Raw genomic sequence first — 23,074 nt, forward strand, 5'->3', positions numbered from 1 at the left:
GTGGTTCCATAGGTCCATGAGCCGATATGCAAGTGGGGTGCTGTGCTCTCAACTCTTTTCTCCTGTCCTTTCAACAGTCTCACCCCTCCTTCACAGCAGCAACAGCTGTGTAGTAACACAAGGAACCAGTTGGAGATGCTGCTCTAGCTGAGGGACAACTGCTCACTTTGCTAGAGTAGTTTGTGGCTGGCTCAGGTGCCCAATCTGGTTCCCTGCAGAGTCCTACAGGTGCAATGCTGACCCAAGAAAAAAGGATAGAACGAGGGGTGTCAAACTCATTTTCACTGGGGGCCACATCAGCCTCACGGTTGCCTTCAAAGAGCTGTGTAATTTTAGCCCTGTATAAATGTAACTACTCCTACTCATCAAAATGAGTTTGACACCTCTGGGATAGAAGGAGGGAGGACAGGACTCAGCAGCCCCAACAGAGACTGGTTTACACTCACAAGGATCTCCATCCATGGTCCAACTCTGAACAGGATGCTGCACCACCAGGCACCCCGCTGGCCACTGTGAATCTAAAGAGATGGCAAATGTGCACACGGCTTTCAGAAATAAAACATTTCTTTTAATTGGCAAGTAGAACACACATTACAGGTCATTAGTATTTTATAAACAATATTAAGTTACAAATACATGTTAAAAATTGCAGTTCATGGCAGCTAAAAGCTCGGAGTCCAAAATGCATCTCTGTAATGCTTCATTACTTCCCTTTCCCCAGTCTGCTGGGTGAAGACAAACAAAAGATTATTTATCATCTACAAGGAGGTGGTCTACTATATACTCAAACAAAAAGAAAACCTCATTCCTAAGAGCATCACTAACAAACAGAGGCATTCAAAGTACTTCAGCCATCTTAAATCATGTCAGATGCGATGAGGACACAGGTACGAGTTACTCTGTAATACTTAAAGCAAAGATACAGGTATCTTCACATTAAACTTATAGTCCAATACTTTCTGTTCCAATTCAGCTTAAACCCAACACTAGCTTCTACCCCACAGAAGCTTAAAGTCCCATATGCAGGCTTCTGTGCCATCAAAACTAGACATTTGTAAATCAGACCCTTACACAGAGGAAAGTTACGGTGTACAACTAAACAGCATACATAAATATATACCTTATATTTAGCAGATCTTTATTCCCCTCCTTAATGACTTTTGTTGGTATTAGTGAGATACACAGCTCATTCCGTTTTCACTACACTCAGAATATTAACAAATTACCATTACGCGTGTTAATATACTAAATATCATTTGGCAAGTCTCTTAAAAAAAGTACTTTAAAACATTTTTGGAAAAGTAGAAACCTATTTTCCAGAAAAAACATGTGGTACTAGGACAGCGTGGACTCCAGTGCTTAAACATCCTTTCAATGAAAACCCATCTTGATGGCTTTTGTGCCCGGGAGTCTCTGTGTCTCAGCTGCCAGACTTGTATTCTATTCGTCCTTCTCGCTGTGGCGGTCCAAGGTCCTCCAAATCAGCTTACTTTGCCTTCCGGTTGGCAGACTTTCAGAGATCACCATTCACTTGACTGCACGAAACAGACACGTAGCTTTGACATAAGTTCATTCCTTTCGTGCTCATATTTATGAGAGTCAGTTTTATTATACCGCTGAGATTGCATCTTCAAAACCAAGGGCGGCTGAATGCGTCTGGAGAAATGACCTTGTATCTCAAAAATATCAAGAGTACCATTCAAGATCTGAATTTCTATTAAAAACTGTGCACATTTAGCAAAAATTACACTGCTGTAAAAAGAAAAGGCCTGCTCCTTGGCCTGCTCAGAATACAAGCTACAATGCAAGAGACTACACCAGAGGTTTTTTCTCTGCTTCTTTTCTATAAGCAGGCATTAAAAGTGTTACTAAACTTTTCCTACAAGAGCACGCAGGGGTGTGGCATAATATACATTAATCAGGAAAAAAACAGTAACAAACAACCATTCTAGAAAATGCTGCATATTAGCAGCATGCTTGGTTTCTGAAACATAAGGAATTGTATGGAAGTTGTCAAGATGAAGTCCACACACCTCGATCATTGAACTGATCACTAGATTCCAAGAAACCAAAGCAAATTTAAAAATACACGACAACAACTGCCTAGAAGGCAGAGTTTTATCATCTGGCAATAACCAGATGAATAAAGTGCATAGCAACTCTTGTAACAGTTTCTTGAAAAGAGAATAGGTTTTAGCAAGTCTCAAAGTTTGTAAGCTTGACACTTTCCCATACATTTTGCTACATGTGTGGCTTCCCTTTTGTTTTGCTATTTAGCTTCATGGGTCGACCCTTCAGCACTGTCTTCTGATTTCCTTTGCTCTTCATATGGAATGTGCTGAGATCTCTGACTGCTGCCTGATGTATGTCTGGAAGCTCTTGTCACCAATGGGATGTTCTCTAAAAGCAAAGAAAAAAAAAAGGAAAAAGTACTATACATAGAATTTTCTTTCAGGACGTCAAAATGTCAGAATGGAAAGTGAACAGACAAAACCTTGTCCCTAAGTTTGAAAATCAAAGTTGTAATTGTACTGATAATACTGCATCCTACTTGAACTGCAAGAGCTCTTTTATTGTCAGCCATGCACAGAATGCTCCTTTGTTACTCCTGTGTACACAAAATACAGTCGTGTGGCTGTATTAGCCACTCTTCCCCTTTTTAAACTAACACTCTAAAATAAGCTGGTAAGTACACGTATCTGCCGGTATTTACTGCTCATTCCACAAGCCCAGGTTTAAAATGAAAAAAAAAAAAATGACAACAAAACAACCCCTCCCCCCCTTATTTTTATGGATGAAATTGCGCTAAAAAATAAACATTTTTAAATTCCTTACAGTCCTTCAAAATATTATGATATCAATCCTAAATCACAATCCTACTTTGTATGTATTTGCAGGATCTTCTTGAACATGAATATGGTGAATGCCAGAACATAAGCAAAGGAAATATAATTTCCCAGGATTGTTCCTCTGATTGGACAGCCCATTATACTTACTGGCTTCCATATTTTGTCTTCTTAAATTTATCCCTCTTATACTGAGCATGCTCCTGCTCTAAAGTTCCAACACCTTCAATAATCAGCTTTAGTGTTTTATATGTCTCCTTAGGGTCATCAATGATGAATGTAGAATATTCTTCCTCTTCAGGTCCATCATACACAGATTTGCTGCCACAGGCCTCTGGGGGGAAAAAAATAACGTATGGGAATAGGTATCAGATAGGCAGGGAAAAAAAAAAGACTAAAAATACTCAGTCTGGGGTTTATACAGTTCCCTTAGTTTGCTTCTGTATGATCACCACAGAATTGTGGCTGACATAACAGCAGGAGCAGAAGGAGCAGTTCTCTGTCCTTTTGCTGGGCTGCTGGCAGGCACAGAACCCACCCCATGCCCGTTCTCTCCCCCTCACCTCGTGATGAAAGGGCAGCAAGCCTGGGAGCTGCTCATAGCTTGGTGCAAAGCTGTCCTTTGCTACACAGGCAATGCTTCCATCTCAGTTACCACTAACAGCAACCCAGGCACACCATTTGGGAACTCTGACACAGGCCTAACTCTGTACTGTGCTGCAGCGTTGGCCTGCGCGAATCACAGAATGGTTGGGATTGGAAGAGGCCTCTGGAGATCATCTGGTCCAACCCACCTGCTAAAGCAGGTTCACCCAGAGCAGATCACACAGGAATGTGTCCAGGTGGGTTTTGAATGTCTCCAGAGAAGGAGACTCCACAACCTCCCTGGGCAGCCTGTTCCAGTGCCCTGGCACCCTCAGAGTAAAGAAGTTTTTCCTCATATTCAGATAGAACCTCCACTGCTTCAGTTTGAGTCCTTTGCCTCTCATCCTATTGCTGGGCACCACTGAGGAGAGTCTGGTCCCATCCTCTTGACATCCACCCTTAAGATATTCATAAGCACTGGTGAGATCCCCTCTGAGCCTTCTCTTCTCCAGGCTGAACAGACCCAGCTCGCTCAGCCTCTCCTCATAAGAAAGGTGCTCTAGGCCCCTCATCATCTTCATAGCCCACCACTGGACTCCGTCCAGTAATTCCTTGTCCTTCTTGAACTGGGGAGCCCAGAACTGGATGCAGTTGTCCAGATGTTCAATATATTCAATATATTCAATATATTCAATATATTCAATATATTCAATATATTCATTAACGATTTAGACGAGGGAATAGAGTGTACTATCAGCAAGTTTGCTGATGACACTAAGCTGGGAGGTGTGGCTGACACACCAGAAGGCTGTGCTGCCATCCAGCGAGACCTGGACAGGCTGGAGAGTTGGGCAGGGAATAACCTGATGAAATTTAACAAGGGCAAGTGTAGAGTCCTGCATCTGGGCAGGAACAACCCCAGGTTCCAGTATAGGTTGGGAAATTACATATTAGAGAGCAGTGTAGGGGAAAGGGACCTGGGGGTCCTGGTGGACAACAGGATGACCATGAGCCAGCACTGTGCCCTTGTGGCCAGGAAGGCCAATGGCATCCTTGGGTGTATTAGAAGGGGGGTGGCTAGTAGATCGAGAGAGGTCCTCCTTCCCCTCTACTCCGCCCTGGTGAGACCACATCTGGAATGTTGTGTCCAGTTCTGGGCCCCTCAGTTCAAGAAGGACAGGGAACTGCTGGAGAGGGTCCAGCGTAGGGCAACCAAGATGATTAAGGGAGTGGAGCACCTCCCTTATGAAGAAAGGCTGAGGGAGCTGGGGCTCTTTAGTTTGGAGGAGACTAAGGGGGGACCTCATTAATGTTTATAAATATATAAAGGGTGAGTGCCATGAGGATGGAGCCAGGCTCTTCTCGGTGGCAAACAATGATAGGACAAGGGGTAATGGGATCAAGCCGGAACACAAGAGGTTCCGCTTAAATTTGAGAAAAAACTTCTTCTCAGTGAGGGTAACAGAGCACTGGAACAGGCTGCCCAGGGAGGTTGTGGAGTCTCCTTCTCTGGAGACATTCAAAACCCGCCTGGACATGTTCCTGTGCGACCTCACCTAGGTGTTCCTGCTCCAGCAGGGGGATTGGACTAGATGATCTTTTGAGGTCCCTTCCAATCCCAAACATACTGTGATACTGTGTGATACTGTGATGTAGTCTCACTAGGGCAGAGTAGAGGGGGAGGAGAACCTCCCTTGACCTGCTGGTCACGCTCTTTCTAATGCACCCCAAGATACCATCAGCCTTCTTGGCCACAAGGCCCATTGTTGACTCATGGTCAACCTGCTGTCAACCAGAACTCCCAAGTCCTTCTCTGCAGTGCTGCAGGTCCGCGCCCAGCCTGTACTGGTGCCTGGGGTTATTCCTCCCCAGGTGCAGGACCCACACTTGCCCTTGTTACTTGCCAGAAGGTTAAGTTCCATTCTTAAGCAGCAGCTAAGCAGAAAGTACAGCACTGCAAAACAGACTGACTTCAAAACAATTACAGGTTGAAGTAGTCACTTAAGATGTTTCACCGCATTACCCTTAAAAGGTTCATACAATAAGCATAAACAGAATATGCCATGACTGGCGCCTGGCTGCCTGCTTAAGGACATATCCTAAGAAGGGGCAAGTTTTATCTTACCAGGGAGCCTTCCTGGCTAAGACATCAGGACACCGGTTACACATGAACATTTGCAACACATTCATCATGTTATCTACTCCTGCATTGCAGCTGAGCGTATTAGAAGGGGAGAGAGAATATTCCACTTTTTCCTCTATTTTTGCCCAGTTTTCTAACTGTCTCAGCTTTTTCGTTACCTTCCCCTTGCTGCACTGTTTTCACCAGCCCTGCGTCCTTTTCCCCAATGCTGAAACTCGACCCTGGATCTGGCAGAGAGAAGTGGTGAGAGGGGAACGCTGGGCATCGGTTCAGACAGCTCGGAAGTGGCGGGGATCTTAAGTTTGCAACTGCACGGCAGCCAGGAGTGGATTAACGTGCTTTCCAATCTGTGTGTTTGACACCACTGGCTTATCTCATATTATAAAATAACGTCCTATTTAAAGAGCAGTGCCACAGTGGAGGCTTCCCTGCCACTCCCTGTGCTAAATTGGGATTTCAAGTCTGGCACGGTGTATACCGGATACTTTTCTTGGCGTGCTTATTAGTGCTAACTTCCTCTGCTGTCTCTTCTTTATTTTATCCTTCGTGTCACATCTCTGTTCCCCTCAGCTCCTGACGGTTTCCCAGCCCAAACTTCACTGTTCAACATGGCACAGACATCCACAGGTCACCTTTCACTGATAATTCCGAAAGAGCCCTCCTGAGGAAACCATTTATATCCAGCCTGTTCTTGGGATTTGAATCAGGGAATGCACACATGACTCCTGGTAACACAAAACCATGTTCCACTGAAACCTCAGCTTTGCTGGTGCTTCTCTGCAGGATCAGTAAACTTCTGGTTCGGTGTACGCTCTGATTTGTCAATTCAGAGCATTCAAGCAATGTTCTGTGCCTATGCTATTTTAGGATGCTGTGCTTAAGACCTGTATTTCGAACAACTGTTTATTATGCAAAGAACTTTGTACAGACTATGAGACTGCACCAAAAACAATTCACACAACTACCTCAAGAGAGCTGAAGGGGAAACCGGTTTAATAATGGCCACTGTGTTCTAGAATGTGATTTGCAAGGCTGGTCTAACTACAATATCCCATTTTTCACAGGTATTTTTGCTTTGGTAAGTGTATTGGAGATGCAATGATCTCGCATCCTCACCTTGCATTTTCTCCAATTTCGGCATATACAAGTTGAAAAGAGAGTAGATGCGCTCAGTTTCTCTATCTCCATCTATATCCAGTTGTATATTTGCTGGCAGGCCTCTGTAAGGCATCAGGAAGAGAGGCAGAAGTTACATGCTAAACAGTGTATTATGGCACAAAAAGCACTTAACAAGGATGAAAATAACAGTGAATACTCATGAAAGCCAACAGACTGTGTGTAACAGAGCTCAAAACTTCCACGTTTCCCAAAAGAAAAGGTAGGCAAGTTCAAACTTCTTTATGCCTAGATTTATCCAGCATGTTTTCACGCTGACTTGAAAGAGAGGACTGTATTGGTATCCAGACATTTTGGTGAATTAGTCTGCTACAACCAGATGGAGGAGCCAAAGCACTGAACTCCCAACTGTCCAGCTCTTATATTCTGAGACTAACTACCACTACAGACTTGATGTTTTCCTCATTTTAGATGATAGTAGTTTCCTATGGACCAGACAGTACCTTTTCATTTAACGGAGAGCATGAGTGGTCCCCTTAGAAAAAGATTAAGTTAGAATTAAATCTAGAAGTTTATGATTGTCTGTTTCAAGAATTTACAAACAGGACACTGAAGGGATTTCTGACATTTTTATTAATGACAGATGGTCAGAACCAATGTATTTTATCCCACAGTCAACTCCTATTAATGTCTTGAACTCTAAATATTTCAACATTTTGACCGAGATCTGCAGATACTGAAAGCATCAGAAAAACAATGAAGATGGCCTTTGAAAACACCACAATGCCTGCACACCTACAAGTCATGCTGGGGAGACAAACCAACCCCTGGCAATACCTAGACCAAGGGCACGTTATTAATCCTTACCCTGTGCAGGGTGTGCAGCCAGGAGTATTATCTGCCGTAGCTTTACAGCAAAGCCAGTGGCCATTAAGATAGGCAGAGGGATGGTAGACTGTGAGGCGCTTCTTGTTGCATTGGCTAACTTTGGTGAGGATATCAATCCAGTCCTTGGCCTCCACACAATTATTTGCTTGGATATATAGGACTCTTCTTTCAGGCTGGATCACCTGGAACATCTGCAAATAAAGAAATAAGCGACAGAATTAACCACCAGAATGAGTTGGTGAACCCAAGACTGGGCTCAGACAGATGATTTTTTTAAAGGAAAACCACAGCACACTAAAAGAATGCACCAATAAATAAATGCCATCGCAAAACTAAGCAGCAAATGTGCTCTTAAAACAACACGACCTTTCACCTGGTACAAGGAGTAAGATACTGTTCCTGTAGGAGATGATTTACAAACAGCTAATATCAACTTGCTGGTTGGGCCTCAAGGAGATTTGTTGTCAGCCTCCAGGATGCAATTTTAGTAATGCTACAGCTCCAAGTTTTGGAAGGCTGACAGGGGAACGCAGTGCAGGGCTCAAAAGCAATGTTAAGTCAGCAGGGGGCAGAAAAGAGAAAAACAAGAATTTGGATCAGGCCTTAGAAACGGCTTTGCTTTAAATACTGCCGTATATCTAGTCTTTCACCACTTATTTTGGCATGATTCTTTCCTCTTATTAACTTCCACATTTCTGCACCCAACTATAGTTGCTATTAGCAAATTGCAGCAAAACAGTTTGCCTTTAATTGCCATAAGGCGGTTCAAATAATTACACATTAATTCTGCGTTATGGCTTGGCCACTGAATATCTAAACTAGAGCTCTCCTGCCTGCTCGGAACAGCTTGCAACCTAAAATGGCACAGTCACATTTATTTTTCTCCTCTCAACGAAGCAAGTTCTGATGCACAGCCTTACTGCTTGATTACACTGATCATGCACTGAAGATAACTAAGCTCAAGTTAGTGATCTTAACTGCAAATTCTGGAAAGGCAAATGTCACCCATCTTCATTTCTTCTAGCTGCTGCAAAAACTCAATTTTAATGGGTTTTCCTCTCTCAGGTATTCCTAAATTATCTTCCCCTATCTACTTCTTCATTTGACTCTTCAAATCATTAGACATTACACCGCCCACATCACGTGGAATATTATTTTCCATATAGCTGGTTTTTCTGTGCTACTTTACAAAAAAAGATGCACAAAAAAAATACCCCACCAAAACTGAAATTCATTTTTGTCTATTACAAAGACCTGAAACACTAGCCTGAATTCTGCACCCAGCTGCTCAGGAGAACGTTGCAGATTGGCACCAGGCACGATGTCTTCTTCCCTTGTGACGCTTTTAGGTGCACATACTTTGAAGGAGCTTGCAAATATACTTGCTAATGTGTGAACAAACAGGTTTTTTTAATTACAGTCTCTCTTCTAACAGGAAAGGGAAAGGCCCAACGATTTAGTATCATTATAGATGTCAGGCAGTAATTAGAAAGGTGCAACACACAAGAGCAGTGTAGGTGCTGCTAGTGTGATCAGTCCGTCACTGCCAAAATACAAGCCAGAGAGAGAGTCTTTTTAATAAAGCTTTTCAGGATATAACTGGCAATTCAAGTTTAGGGAACAGTGAAGGAAGGAATGGGGAAGACACGGGTGTGCAGCTCATCCCTATGTTAACACAGAACAACAGGGAAAATAATTTTAATGTGCTGCTGGGGTAAATGGAGCCTTCTGCATTACAACAAAGGAACAGATTTAAGGAGTATGGCTTTGTGTAAGGGGATACCAACCTAAGTGAACTAACATATGGCAACTGTTACTGAGACGACCACAACTAAGCCAAGAATTTCAAATGGTTGCAAGACCTTTATGCTACCAAAACCAACAGTTGCTCCTCAGACAACACAGAAGACCTGAACAGTACTTAAAGCCACCCCCACACTTCCCAAACTCTGCTTAATGAAGACAAAGGGTACTGGCCTTACTGCCACATAGGCGGATTTATCAGGAGTGAGGAAGACACGGTGGGTGCAATTCCGAGCACAGAAACAGAAAGAATATTTACAGAAAATGTGGATCTTTAATCATACATAGCACCCAGGATGGAATATCCATCGCAAATGCATCTGCTGTGGTCTTTTGAGAATTCTGTTCTTGCTGCAGTATTCTATTTATATATGGCAAGATAAATGGGAATATATTAGCATGGGAAGGTGATAATGTTTTTTTCTACTGCTTATGGAAAGATTCTGAACCTTATTTTCCAGAATGGGTGTAGTCAACTTCATTTCTTAGGTAATACTGAATTTAAGCAACCAAAATAGCCCATAGCTTCTGATGTTAAAAATGAAGGAATATTTTTCCTATAACAAATCTTTACAGGGATATTTTGGATGCATCCTAGCCCAGTAGACTCAGGATAAGTTAAAGACTACTCTCACTTAAGACTTGATCAGAATTACAGCTCAGTTCCTCTCTACAAACAGTAAGTTTTCTCTCAACTGTGTGGCTACTGTAAGTTCAATCGAGTTATTTTGCAGAGTACAGCTGGCAAGAGTTCACCACATGTTACAGATGCCTTCTGATAGCTTGAGAATTATTTTGCCGTTTGGTTGCTTTCACCTATGTAATTAACATGAGTGATAAGCAGCAGAGCCAGCTACAGTACAATGAAGATGTGCTACAGAAGCAAGTGAACTTAAACTTATTCCACCTTCTAAAACAGAGAGATATGCTACCAAATTAATACCTGAAAGACGGAAAATACTGAGGAGTCAAGCATTGTATTTCACTTCAGGTTCTTCCAACAGCAGTTTGTTAATGTTTAGGGCAGGTTTGAGCATTGCCGTGCATGGTGTCCACAGGCAGTGTAGATGGCAGGAGAGAAGTAAAGGCAGAAAAGCTAAAAGTCACAACTTCTTATGTGTATAAAGAAGACTGCAGTAGATGCATGTTTAGAACTGGAAAACACTGAGCTGGCATTTTTGTTTATTTTTAAACAAAACTTTTTAAGGACTATACGCAGCTTTACAGGGAAAAGAGCACGAAAAAGGCTCCCAGTATCACCTAAACTGATCATGTCTACTAAGAACTGTTGTTACACAATGGATGGCACGTCTTGCATACAGAAGTTGGCAGCAGTGTTCCACGCGTGAGAAATATAGCTGTACTTTACTCCCTAATGTGGCAATTCAAATGCTAAACCACACTGGCAACAGCACAGATGTTGTTTTGGCACATGACCTAACCCAAATATATATATATATATATATATATATATATATATGCACTTTCATTGACTGATAGAGGAACCCTGAAAGAAGATGTGATCCTTCACTATTATCAGCAGACAGTTCCTCCGAGAGAGAGGTCTGGCAGAAAGGGCAGGGATTCGATTCTCTTACCTGTGTCCGACATTATGGAGCCCAGACAGCTGATCAGCAGCGGTCAGTACTGAGTGTGCTGCAGATCACGAAACCCAAGGACTGCTGACTGGGCTGTTAAGAATCTGAATGGGCTGTACTTTTGGAAACTCTTGCTACTATATACAGAACAAGCAGCTGTGGTTGTACATCTTTCAATAGAAACCCAATCCGGGCTACAAAAGGGAAAAAGGCGATTAGGCTGGTGGATCCAGACCAGCCTAACAAGTAAATTAATGAAGATGACTTACTTACATTTTTCATTTTAAAGGATTCCTCCTCCAGTCTTTCTACTGCCAGAATGTTTTCAATTGGAATGCTGCACAGGGGGTGATCGCCTGCAGAATACACACACACAGATACTGAGCAACCTATTCACAACTCAGCTTCACCCTCTCCCCTTATTCTAAGGGCTGATTCAGTTCCTTTGAAGATTATTTTGACTGCACAAGAAAAAAAAACATCTTTCACTCAGCAGGGATTTCCTAGCATGGTCCTTAAGTATTATCTTAAGTTGATTTCTGTTTTCAGCTGCACTACCTTATGCTAGTAAATCCCTTAGACACTGACTACCGCAGCAGGACTCAGACTATTTCCTGAGAAGGTGACAATGAAAGAAATCATTCGTGACAGCTCAACTGAACTAGTTGATGGTGGTGACGTAAGATGTCAAAGTTGAGTGTGAAATGATGACTGGCATGATCTGACTGTGTTTCCTTATCTTTCTTAACTCCTGCTCTATTTGTATGATGGAAGGAAGTGGCATTTGTTGTGTACCGCTAAACACACCGGAACAATTTGCGAAAAGCAAAATCTTTGATGTTAGGCAACATTAAGCAAATATATTTTTGCAAGTTCACAGCTTGCAGCCAAATCCCTGGCTACTGCAGGCAGTTGTGCCAGCACTACAGAGTTTATGAGAACAAGCTAAAAATGTTCAATACAAACCCAAATCCCAGTGTAAGGTATTTATATCCCAAGATTTATTTCCTTGGACAATCTACAACATAACTGTGAAACCTCCAGATGATGTTGGTAACTGATATTAGACAAATATTACCAAATATTCTGCTAATTTACAGGGTACTGTGGTACCCAAGAAACTTCTCTGATAGTCAGTACAGACATACTAAAAGAAGGGCAAGAACATACAGGCTGACAGATTTGCCTGCACTGTGCCTTCTACAGTTACGAATCTAGATGTCACTCTTCTGCTTTTACACACTCCTTATGCTTTAAGGTATCAGAAAAAGATGGGTCAACTTTTGTTACCTTTGCTTTTCTGATAGGTGAACTCATGGTTTGTCAGGCGAAACCATCTCTTCTTGAAGTTTTTCATACCAAATCGTTTTCTTCCTTGTGCTCTCTTGATCATGAACCTGGTAAACAGAACAGTAGTTGTTACAATACATTGGATTCTACATATGCATGCATACATATAAAATAGTATTTATGTGTATAGATGTATACACATATACATTATATATACACACATACATTATGGCACTTGCGAAGCTTTAGGATGGGACACACAGTGCCTTCTAATTATTGAGGCCTTGTCTTGACAAGGAAAGTTACGTCACATTTGGATAGGTTTAGTGCATATGTTAGTTAAGTCTGTCCTTTTTCTAGACCTAGATGAGTGGCAAGACATGTAGCTTGACTTGTAGTCTACATAGGGGTTCTAGTCAGTTAGTTAAACTGCAGCTTGTGCCCTTTCCTCAGTTACAAATCTAGCCAAACAGCTTCCTACTACAGCAGAAAAAGGGCAGAATATGGTTAGTACTGCTCTGGCTGAGCTTGATCTGTTAACTCTACAAGCTTTTTAATTTTCTCTTTTTTTAAGCCATGAGAAAGCTCAAAAAGGTTAGAGTGTGTTTAATAATTAAAAGGCAGGTGTAAGGCCTCTGGAGCACAGGGGCTGTACCCTTACATGCTTTAGTCACTCCCGAGCTCTAGAAACAAAATCGGGATGTTCCACAGCTCCATCTGAGATTGCACGCTGATGCTGCAGTTGGAAATGGGTTTTCAATAACATATGAAGCAATCTGACGGCTGAAAGCTGGAATCCCCCAACACCACCTTTTTTTCTGGCAGAGGAGGGCGTTCATTTAGTGAGTTGTCAGTTTTTATTAATTTCAGACTTGAATTAGCTTACAAGAAAGTGTGATGCATCCACCACCTTCCTAACCACTAAATCAATCCAAAAGCTTCAAGGTGACCTTGGAAAGCCTAGTGACTTCATACTGGTGGGAAAAAAAAAACATGTGCACATACGCAGTAGAGAGTTGATAACAGCTACTCTACACATTACATTAACTATTGTGCCAAATACAGAATTGTATAAAGGAGCCAGTAAAAACTACTTACTACAGAGCAGTTTTTATCAAGTAGGAAGGCACTATACAGCACAAAGAGCACACAGAGAGAACAGCTAATGGTTTGTTTGAAGATTTTCAATAGGAGAGCTAAAATGCTTAGAACAGCTAATACTGTTTCTTGCTTCTGGTATCTTCAGTCAGAAACAACTACACTGCATCCCACTGAGCCACAGGTCTGTTTAAAGCTCAAACAGAAAAGCTCCTTCAGACTTCTGTTTTGTAACCAGCCAGGCTGGTGCCTGCTGCCCATTCCAAGCTGTGTAGGCTAAAGCTGACCAGGACTGTACACGGCAACCAGCTGTAGACACACACCTCTCTCATTCTTAGAACGGTCAGACAATTACTGTTCCGGTCCTTATTCCTGGACCACTTGAGAAATATTTAATAAAACCATATGATTCAGGTCATCACCAGGCCCACTGGTGGTAGTCTTCATATTTCAAGGGAAGAGCAGATGTCCTTGGGTTGGACAATATGCTCTTCGAGATAGTTGCTCTTCCTTCTCATGCCAACACTTAAAAGGTGACATAAGACTGCAAAATCTTACAGACGCACCCTCTTTGAAAGATGCAAACTCCATACTGCAGAACTAAGAGCACACTTCTAATTAAATTCTTCATAGCCAAGGAAGGAATGTGCTTTTATTTCCCGCAGATAGGTGACAAGCATTCAAAGCTGCAGAAGTTATCAGGTCAATTTCAAGGATTTATTTGTTTCTAACATTCGCAGGGTGTGTGAGCAGTCAGAGCAACAGCCAGAAGCACAAAGGTAAGAAGATAACAAGAAGAAACCTATTTCAGTGCTGGGTGGCTGAAGATACAGTTTCTTCTCATGTTTATGGTAGACCTGAGTTTGGATCTACCTTAGCCTTGCTTGGAAGCATCAGCAGGCCCCTTTCACCTACAAGAATGGCAGGACTATTTCTCCTCTTAATTCTCTTGCTTTTGGAAAGAACCAGGCAGACAGCTGTCAAGCAGCAATGGCATGATCCATGCCAGCAAACCCAAGTGCCAGCGACTAATCTTTGGTACTGTACGTTCATTCAGAAGTACATTTGCTATAGCTTTCCATCTAGATACTCTTAATAGAAGCAAAGATAGATTAAAAAACCAAAAGCAAACAAAAACATTGCAAAGGTAAACAGAAACCCCGTTAACAAACCAATGAATCAGGAGAAAAATCAAATCAAAGGCTGGGAAAATTCCCACCCACTCTTCATGATACGATATGGCAATAATACAAAATGTCAGGAAAAACAGACCACTGAAGGCCGGTCCTTAGCCTTGAGAACAACTTACATGAATGCTGCTTAAGAAGTGCCTAGAAAAATGTATGGCCACTTCTTAATCACTTCCAGTGAGTTCACTGGGATTTCTACACTGAATATTATGCAAATCTCAGTGCTTCTTGGAACCTCTACCTACAGATAAAAGTGATTTACTCTCTACTTACAGCAGGTTTTTGTTCTAAGTAAGGGGAAAAAAAAAAAAAAAAAAGAGTTGGTCAACATCAAAAAGTAGATAACGAAATGTTCTCTGCTGGGTTTACACAGGCATTTCAGCATTGTTAAACAGAGTACTGCTTCCCCGAAGTTAAGTCAGACAAATCTATTGCTGCGAAGGACGGACATGCTGTCAGCCGGCAGCTACAGCAAAGCACCAACTGCCCCTACCATCTTACCTGCACGAACTATTACCATCAACTTTCTTTACTGTTAGTTTAAGAGTCCTTACAACAGCAGCCACAGGCCGAGCAAGAAAAGACAGAAAAAAATCAGGTAGGAGCAAAAGAAAGACAGAGGCAGAAAACATAATGTTTTAGAGTTAGAGGAAAAATGTTACAGACTATACATTAATTTTGAAAACCAAAAGAATGATAAATGTACAGTATTAAAATAGACAAACTTGCTTCTATGGACGGATGCTCGTCAGAGAAGTGAGGTGAACTGCAGAGGTTAACAGGAAGGGGTAGTCATGTTTTCATTGAAAATCTCATTTTCGCATGACTTGGAGCTAGCATGAAAGCTTGTTTTCAAGCAGCACTTCAGCTTACTGAGCTACGACAGGAAGAATTTGGATTTTTCACTTTCTTCCTCCCAGCTTAAGCTGTTTCCACAGTGCACTTAGATGATCTTAACAACTCAGGTTTGTAACACAAAAATGTCAGCTATTAGTATATAAAACTAATGTAACATATGGAACATGCTTCCAAAACAAGGAAAGGTACTACAACCAGAAACTGTTCCAAGCGCATCACAAATTTTCCTCAAAATGGCCACGATAAGGATTAGCATATGGATTTTACAGGGCAGCAAAAGCAAATTCCATTTGCAGGCTTTGCCCTCATTAAGATATTCAATATCTGTCTTCACAGTGAGATTTTACAGCTTTTGTTCAGTGGAGTTCAGAAAAAAAACCAATTTGATTTTAACAATATGGAGGTTTATTTTGCCTTAGCTGTGCTAATTAAGTTCTACAGGCTTCTTTTTCCTTCACTTATTTCAAAATACACTTAAATTAAGATGTTTAAATCAAATGAAAAGATGTTAAAATCAGCTACAGCAGTCACAAAGAGTAGAAATAGTAACACAAGAATCTTTCCACATTCTTCTCTGAACACATGGATGGAATAGGGGTGGCAGAAAAAAGAAAAGAGAGCTGCCTTAGAATGGTAGCAAACACACAAGTAGAGGATTTTGTGGCACACGCATGCTTACCCTTCTTTAAGCAGTATAGGTTGCTCTATGCTCTTATGATCTCTCCTTCCTGAAGATGAAATTAGATCTAGAAACTAAAAGGTGAACAAAAAAAAATAGATAAAAATGAAAGCATCGCACTACCTAAATTAAAATCTTCAACATTTGTGCAACACAGAGCTACAAGAAAATATTGTAAAAGTAGTTAAACTGAAGGTAATGGCATAAGCTTGAGGAACTTGGGAGGTTTCCTGGGTTGTAAACTGAAAAAATAGCACAAATACTCTTATAAGCAGAAAAACTGCAGATGACCAACACCTCTCGTGCTGCTTCTTTGCTATACGCATCTTTCACTTCCTTTTGGACTAAGCCATTTTCATCACAGATCTGAAGCATTCTATAAAGTGTGCACATCTCATGCTCTATGCAACAGCTTGTTAATCCAACCTAATTATTACGCAGAAGAAGATCCAAAGAGATTCTGCTATTGACATGCACATAATTTGATGTGAGTTTCTTGAACATTAGAGTTATCGGGATTCTTTTTTTTCCAGCGCACGCTTCTTGGTTTACCATTAGCAAGTACTATAGTATTCTGAGCAACACAGCAGGATTTTCAGAATATTCACATGCATTACTTACGTTTTTTACTGCATCTGCATACTTCTGCTCATTAAAGTAGTCATAAAAAGTAGCCATGTAGGATTCCTTGAAATTGGCCTGAAATACAAAGCAAAAAATACGTGTATCGTAATACAGTTTATACAGAAAATATTGTTAACAGCTGCACACTAAGAGGCGAGCCACCTCAGATAAGAGGGTTTTTTTCCGGCCAGAGGTAAAATGAACAAGTGGTATTTTCATGTTGTACAGCACGTATTCAGTAGTACCGAATTTTTATCTCAAAAAGGTAGCGGAATGCATTTCAAATGTTCAGTTACTACAGTTAATAATGCATTCTTCAAAAGCTTCAAACTTCCGCTCGCGCTTTTAATCTGGGTCCTAAAAGATGCTGACAAAAAACATGAGAAAAGGAATTCTACTGTCTCAAAGGATTTGAAATTGAGGTACAGACTCACCTACAGTTGCTTTGGCAAATCCTAACCAGTGACCTCAAATTATCACCAGATGTAGCAGCGTGCTGCCTTAGGTACAAAAGCTTTATTTCAATCAAACGGCCACAGCCTGGGCATTTAGATCTGAATCTTACCACTGACCGGCAAAAAACTGAACCGGTCTGAAAACTGGGCAATTTTTTCTCAGTTGAGCTTTAAAGTGCCGAAATCATCCGCAAAGTTCAGTAGAACTGCTGTCATGTACCGCAGGCAAGTAGAGAATTTCACGGGTTTTCTGATCACTACCTGTCTTCCAGAAGGAAGGAATGAAAAGTTCTGGAACAGACTTCTAGGCTGGTCACACAATTTTGCTTTACTGAAATCTAGTTCAGATTAAGACAGATTTAGTTTTACCGTGAGTATGAGAGGCTTATAACCAAAGCAAACATAACCAGTTTTGCATAAGCCTAGTGCAACTCAAGCATTTTAAAGGCTTAATTACAATGAGTGATAAAAGATTATTAAAAAAAAAATGTAAAATCACTTTCCTAAATTAAGCCTTTAAATGAAAATGGCATACTTACAGATTTAGATTTTGACAGGCTGCCTAGCGTTTGAATGGTTTTAGAGATAAGTGTCAAAGTTCGAGAAGTCTGAGGATCCTAGGAAAGAAAACAATATTGTATGGACTAGATATTTAAAATATGGAATATAGGAAGATAAATCACATTTCTTATTTCACTTGCAGAAAAGTAAAATTATAAAAGATCTAATAAAGCACTACAGGAAAAAATGTTGCTTTTAGAAAGGCTTTTGACTCTTAAGTCGTCATGTTTCATAGCTACCCTATTGGCTCTTCAGAGAAGCAAAGGCAATGACTTGCAAAACAAAACCAGAGATTCCTATCTTGAAGACAGTCTGGGTCCTCCTCACTCCCAGTAAGAACAACTACTCAGTCTTAGATAAGTTGCTTAAATCCAAAACATTTCCAACATCACTGACAATCAATACAGTATTAATGTAATGTGGCCAAAATGAAGCAGGGACCGTTTTCTCTACAGCAGCTTAGACCATCTACTTTGTCCTTAAATTCCAGCGTTCCTCCCATACCTCCCAACTTCTTCACATACACATTCAACACATGCTTCATAACCCAGACAGACACAGCAGATCTTTGAACTAACAAAGGTACTTCTCCTAAAGGCTGTTAAAACAATTGAAGAAAGAATCTTGATAGACAGACTATGGTGACAGAACCATATACATAGGTAGAAAAAATTGCTACAGTACTTACTGGATGGTGTGGTGTAAGTTGAAAGAGGTTTGGAGAAAGAATAGCTGGAGCAAAGAATCTCAGGAAAATAAAGCTGCTGACAGCTGTATACCTCACATCTAGGTCACCTATTAAAAAAAGACCTCTACTCAGCATTTTAATAATCCTTCCTTAACCTTCTGAAATTATCAGAATGCTTTCAGAAAGCAGCTTCAGAAAGAAGCTCAAACATGTGCAGGAAATGTATGTATTTCAAGTTACAGGATTAACTGATGATGAAGGGTTTGGAGCCAGAGATCAGCCAGCACAAACCAAGGAAACGTCCATGACAGTCTTTTTAAAAAGTTTTTAAAAAGTTCATGACACAGGCGACAAGGAGAACAACATTCACTTTTCCATTGCAGAAGGAACTTGATAAAAACATCTGGTATTCCATCTACGCAACTAAAATATGATGAATAACTTAGATAGTTTACGAAATTTTCAGCCCAGAGGCAAACTCTCAGTTATCTCATTATAGCCCTGAGCATAAGTAATGCATCTATTCAGTCGGTAATTATGTAAAATAAAATTTATTTATATTTACATAAAATACAGAGCATGAGAGCACAATTAATGGCTTTCTGCTTGAGCTTCTCTCCTGTGAAGTGACTGTTCAAAAACCGAACTTTTATTATTTTCTCTAAAACTTTCTTATTGTAATCTGCCTCCCTTCATGGAAATACGTAGGTTGGTCAATTCCAGTTTTACATTGCCGGCCTGTTCTCCCAGAGACAAAACAACTAGGCAGGGAATGGAAAAAATTTCCTCTTGACAGCCAGAAAACCTTTGTAGTACATGAGCCTCCTAGGGCAACGAGCTTGCAAAGACTCCAATCATTTTATAGATTGGCCTTTATCAGAGATTGACGTATGAGCAGAAAACAATTCAGCTGCATGGACTCTGCAGAATGAGCCATTACAAAAACCTGAACGTCTGAAAAGTGAGTATACTTTGCAAGTCTTGAAGCCATAAATAAATACCGCCCTAATGCTCTTTTTAAATGCTGTTTTCCTTTGAAAGATGTTTAAGGAAAACTCATACAATCATTAAAAGCCATGTGCTTTGTGGAATGAATAATCAAGGAAAAAAACAGCATTAATAAAAATTCCACGTGACATTTTTGATAAGCTGCTGTTCAATTACTAAATCCATCATGGATCATGCAGACCGCTACACTATAGCTACATTTAAAAGCTATCAGTGATGTAAAATAAAACAACGTAGAAACTTACCTTGAAAACGTTTGGCAGCCGATTCTCTCAGTGAAAAGAAAATATCACACATCACTGTAGGGCAGCTTACACCAGATTTTGTAATTACAGTAAAAATACGATCAACATATTGCCTCAGATTTTCCTGAAAAATGAAATGATTATGACAAAATTAGTATCATTTTCTCTTGTGGAAAGCAGTATTATTCCTGGTTTTATTCATAACGGCATCATTAAAGATTCTCACTTCCAACACTATTTACTTGCAAAACAACCTCATGCTCAATGATACTCTCTTTGGTAAATGCACGTATTCAAGTCCAAGAGTATAAATATTATTCCTATCAAAAACAAACATCAAGTGATATGGCCATATGGCATATTGTTCCTTTCCATACCACATTTTCTATGTCATCAGTAGAGCCACAGGCCAACTCATCCTTGTCCTCAAGGCTGCAGGGGGAACTGATTAACATTCTACATACATTGTATTTATAGCAGAATGTAAAGTCGTTGTAAAATAATTTTAACAGTTTTTGGTGTTAAGAAAGCTTCAGTGTATTCTAATGAATGACAACATTATTTGCAACATCAAACATCTGAGGATCTCAGCTAAACTTGGTACTGTAAATAGATAATAGATCTTCAAAATCTAATGCATACCCTGTTATTTTCCAGGTTTTCACCATCTTTTAATTTCACAGGATCAATTTCACAAGGTTTATGGACCTGGCAGATCTGGAAAGGATACAGTGAAAAAAAATGACATACTAGTTTACCTTCAAGTAGAAAAAAATTTGTAAATGCATAATCTGTTAGTTTTCAGGGGTAAAAGGTAAAAGCCAACTCTATATATTGTATTTTTTTTATTTGGACAAATCATCGAAGGTATATCACATGTGATCTTTATTTTTTTTCCCCCGAAATGTAGCATTGATTTGTTCTATCCTTTCCTTCAGCTGAAACGAAGAATTGTTCATTAGACTCTCTTCAGCAAAGCTGTTCAAGGAAAGTCTTATTTTGCCAAAACAGTCAACTTTGAAAGGTTACCTATAGTCTTTAAAAAGTTGATGTTTTTGGATGAAACACTAAAACAACAGCTGAAGAAATTGTCAAATCGTTGAAAGGAAGTCTGTCATCTGAAAATATTGCCCAATTACTGCACTAAAATACTCGCACCCACCATTCTGGACTGGATAGATAATAAACCACTGTTACAATGCATGCACCAAATACCCAGTTATCTAAGAATTATTTTATTCCTTTATACCCACTGGATGAAATGTATTAGTTATAGCTTCCCAGCAGCTTTCTGCTGTATATACTTGTTATTCGTCTAAGTTATTACTTTATTAATTTATCAGAAACAATAAATATTAGATTTTTTAAAGCAGAGTAATTTAGTTAAATAAATGGAAAATTTATATTCCTTTAATACAATCCGATTGTTTCTGCACTGGGTGACTCAGCTGTGGCTAAACTAACACAAAGGATTTTAACAGAAACAGGCTCTTCAGCATCGTTCCTACAAAGTCATGTTAAAATGGGAAGGAATAAACAGTATCTGCTCCCTGAAGGCCTTTTACAGTGACATTTTATCAAATAAACAGTCTAAACTGCTCTTACCTCATCTATAATGGGCTTTAGTGTAACTTGCAGATAATGCATCCCTGCCAGTTTCATTGTCTCGTCAATGCACTTGGAAGTTAATGAGTTTCCTCTGAAAATGGTGTTTGGATCTCTGGAAGTGAACAATTTTCTGCAATTTAGTGTCATGGTAATAAACTACTAATATGTGGAAATAAAAGAAGCAGTGAAAGGTGACGGAAATCTGCGTTTGAATGCACAAACAAAAACTCCCTCTGACACCAGCCTGCCATTAAATGCAGTCATGTAGCATTTAGCGCACTTCTGGGTTAAAACAGAAAAGCAGTAGTCAGGGGAAATCCAGAGGGACTACAGATTTTCTTCCTTGGATTAGCGCAGGGTGCCCAGTGCACCATCTAAACACACAGGCTCAAATCAAAGGGGTTTAAAATACAAGCAGGGTAAAACACACCCGCTTTCATGTGCTACTGAACAGCCTTAATTTGAGTAAGGGAAGGAGGCAGTGATTTTAGTCTCACAACACTGGACATTATGTGTGACCTCCTCCCTTCTCCTGCAAAGTGAGTACTTGTAAGCTGGGAGGGAGATGAGAACACCAGCTTCAGTGACAGTGCAATCTTTTCCAAGCGCCTCACAGCACCGTCCTGTGATAACACTATGAAACAGGGCACAGATCCCAATTCTGCCCTGCAAACTGTGTGACAGCTCATGCCACGCAGACTCTCATGTTTTTCTGAAAGGCCACTTGCAGAGAATTCTTCTTGTACTAGACATATGTCGACTGTGATTTCTTAAGCATTAGCTAGCTGCCCTATTGTATACTTCTTTGGTATTATTTGCACTTTGAGAATGCAAGTAATTTCATGTTCATTTTGTACCTGCATTTCCTTCTATAGCAATTTGCATTATGTAGAGAGGTACATAATTAACAATCTCACCTACAACCATATGGTCAAAACCTGTGCCTACTGACAGCAGATCAAACTTGGATATGAAGTTATTTTCTTGTTCCTCTAGACACACCAATGTCTTTTACGTTGTTTGTAGCTTACTACAGTTATACCCATTTACAAACAGTGAATAACGGGATGAATTACTTTTCTGGATTAATAATTTTGTTTCACAAAAAAGCCCACTGCCTGTTACAAATGCCAGAAAGCTCTGAAAACAAACACTTCTTGGCTGTTTCATCACAGGAACATGACTGACTGGGGAGCAGCAAATTTCCTCATACTGCAGCAACCAAGCTGTTTCAGCCAACCTGAAGCACAGAAAAAATACACCTACCTACAGGAAGGAAAACACTCTCTCCCTCAGACACTCCAAAAAAGCCAGCCCACACAAAGGCTTAATTTTGTACTGAAGAAGCTGTTCTTTTAGAGTCAGTATGTGTCATTCTCTGATTCCCAATTGTCTCTTCTACTGTCAGTCAAGAGCATGTCTATGTCAGCATGAGGCTTGTGGCAAAAAATGTTCTTTGGGACCTGCCTGATGTGAATAGCAGAACTTACACTACTAAACTGTCAGCACACCAGAAAGTCAAACAAGGGCATTATAAGAAGTGACCAGAAAAAAGATTTTGTTTTATGCTATCCACTGCCAGATCTACTCCCATCTTTGTTCTTCAGCCCTCCGAATGGAAAGATTAGACACACAGCTTGCCTTAAATATTCATGACCAGGAAGAAACTTGCTCTTTGTTTCGAACAAATTCAATAAACCCTCTTACTCAGCACTAAGTGATTTAATAGCATACTATAAACCTGAAATTATTTCATATGAACAGCTGAAGGTAATGTAGGATTTCACAGTT

At 40.3% G+C, this 23,074-nt stretch overlaps 1 protein-coding gene across 3 annotated transcripts in view; it reads right to left on the reverse strand.

Annotated features, from left to right (window-relative positions):
* Positions 1 to 546: 546 nt before the first annotated feature.
* Positions 547 to 23,074, reverse strand: part of RASA3 (RAS p21 protein activator 3) — a 176,858-nt gene continuing 154,330 nt past the window's right edge. For 2 of the 3 annotated variants that reach the window (XM_065059559.1, XM_065059552.1), the window contains exons 12-25: positions 21,281 to 21,395; positions 20,318 to 20,392; positions 19,676 to 19,799; positions 18,423 to 18,529; positions 17,713 to 17,790; positions 16,716 to 16,793; positions 16,095 to 16,168; positions 15,059 to 15,106; positions 12,270 to 12,376; positions 11,253 to 11,335; positions 7,558 to 7,769; positions 6,691 to 6,794; positions 2,997 to 3,180; positions 547 to 2,400 (exon numbers count right to left, since the gene is read on the reverse strand). In XM_065059559.1, coding sequence (XP_064915631.1) covers positions 2,325 to 2,400; positions 2,997 to 3,180; positions 6,691 to 6,794; positions 7,558 to 7,769; positions 11,253 to 11,335; positions 12,270 to 12,376; positions 15,059 to 15,106; positions 16,095 to 16,168; positions 16,716 to 16,793; positions 17,713 to 17,790; positions 18,423 to 18,529; positions 19,676 to 19,799; positions 20,318 to 20,392; positions 21,281 to 21,395 — 1,465 coding nt within the window. In that variant the 3' untranslated portion in view covers positions 547 to 2,324. The remainder of the gene's footprint in view (positions 2,401 to 2,996; positions 3,181 to 6,690; positions 6,795 to 7,557; positions 7,770 to 11,252; positions 11,336 to 12,269; positions 12,377 to 15,058; positions 15,107 to 16,094; positions 16,169 to 16,715; positions 16,794 to 17,712; positions 17,791 to 18,422; positions 18,530 to 19,675; positions 19,800 to 20,317; positions 20,393 to 21,280; positions 21,396 to 23,074) is intronic. The other variant, XM_065059568.1, reaches the window with a different exon arrangement.

This window comes from Columba livia, chromosome 1 (genome assembly GCF_036013475.1).
Source record: "Columba livia isolate bColLiv1 breed racing homer chromosome 1, bColLiv1.pat.W.v2, whole genome shotgun sequence".
NCBI classification, from domain to species: domain Eukaryota; kingdom Metazoa; phylum Chordata; class Aves; order Columbiformes; family Columbidae; genus Columba; species Columba livia.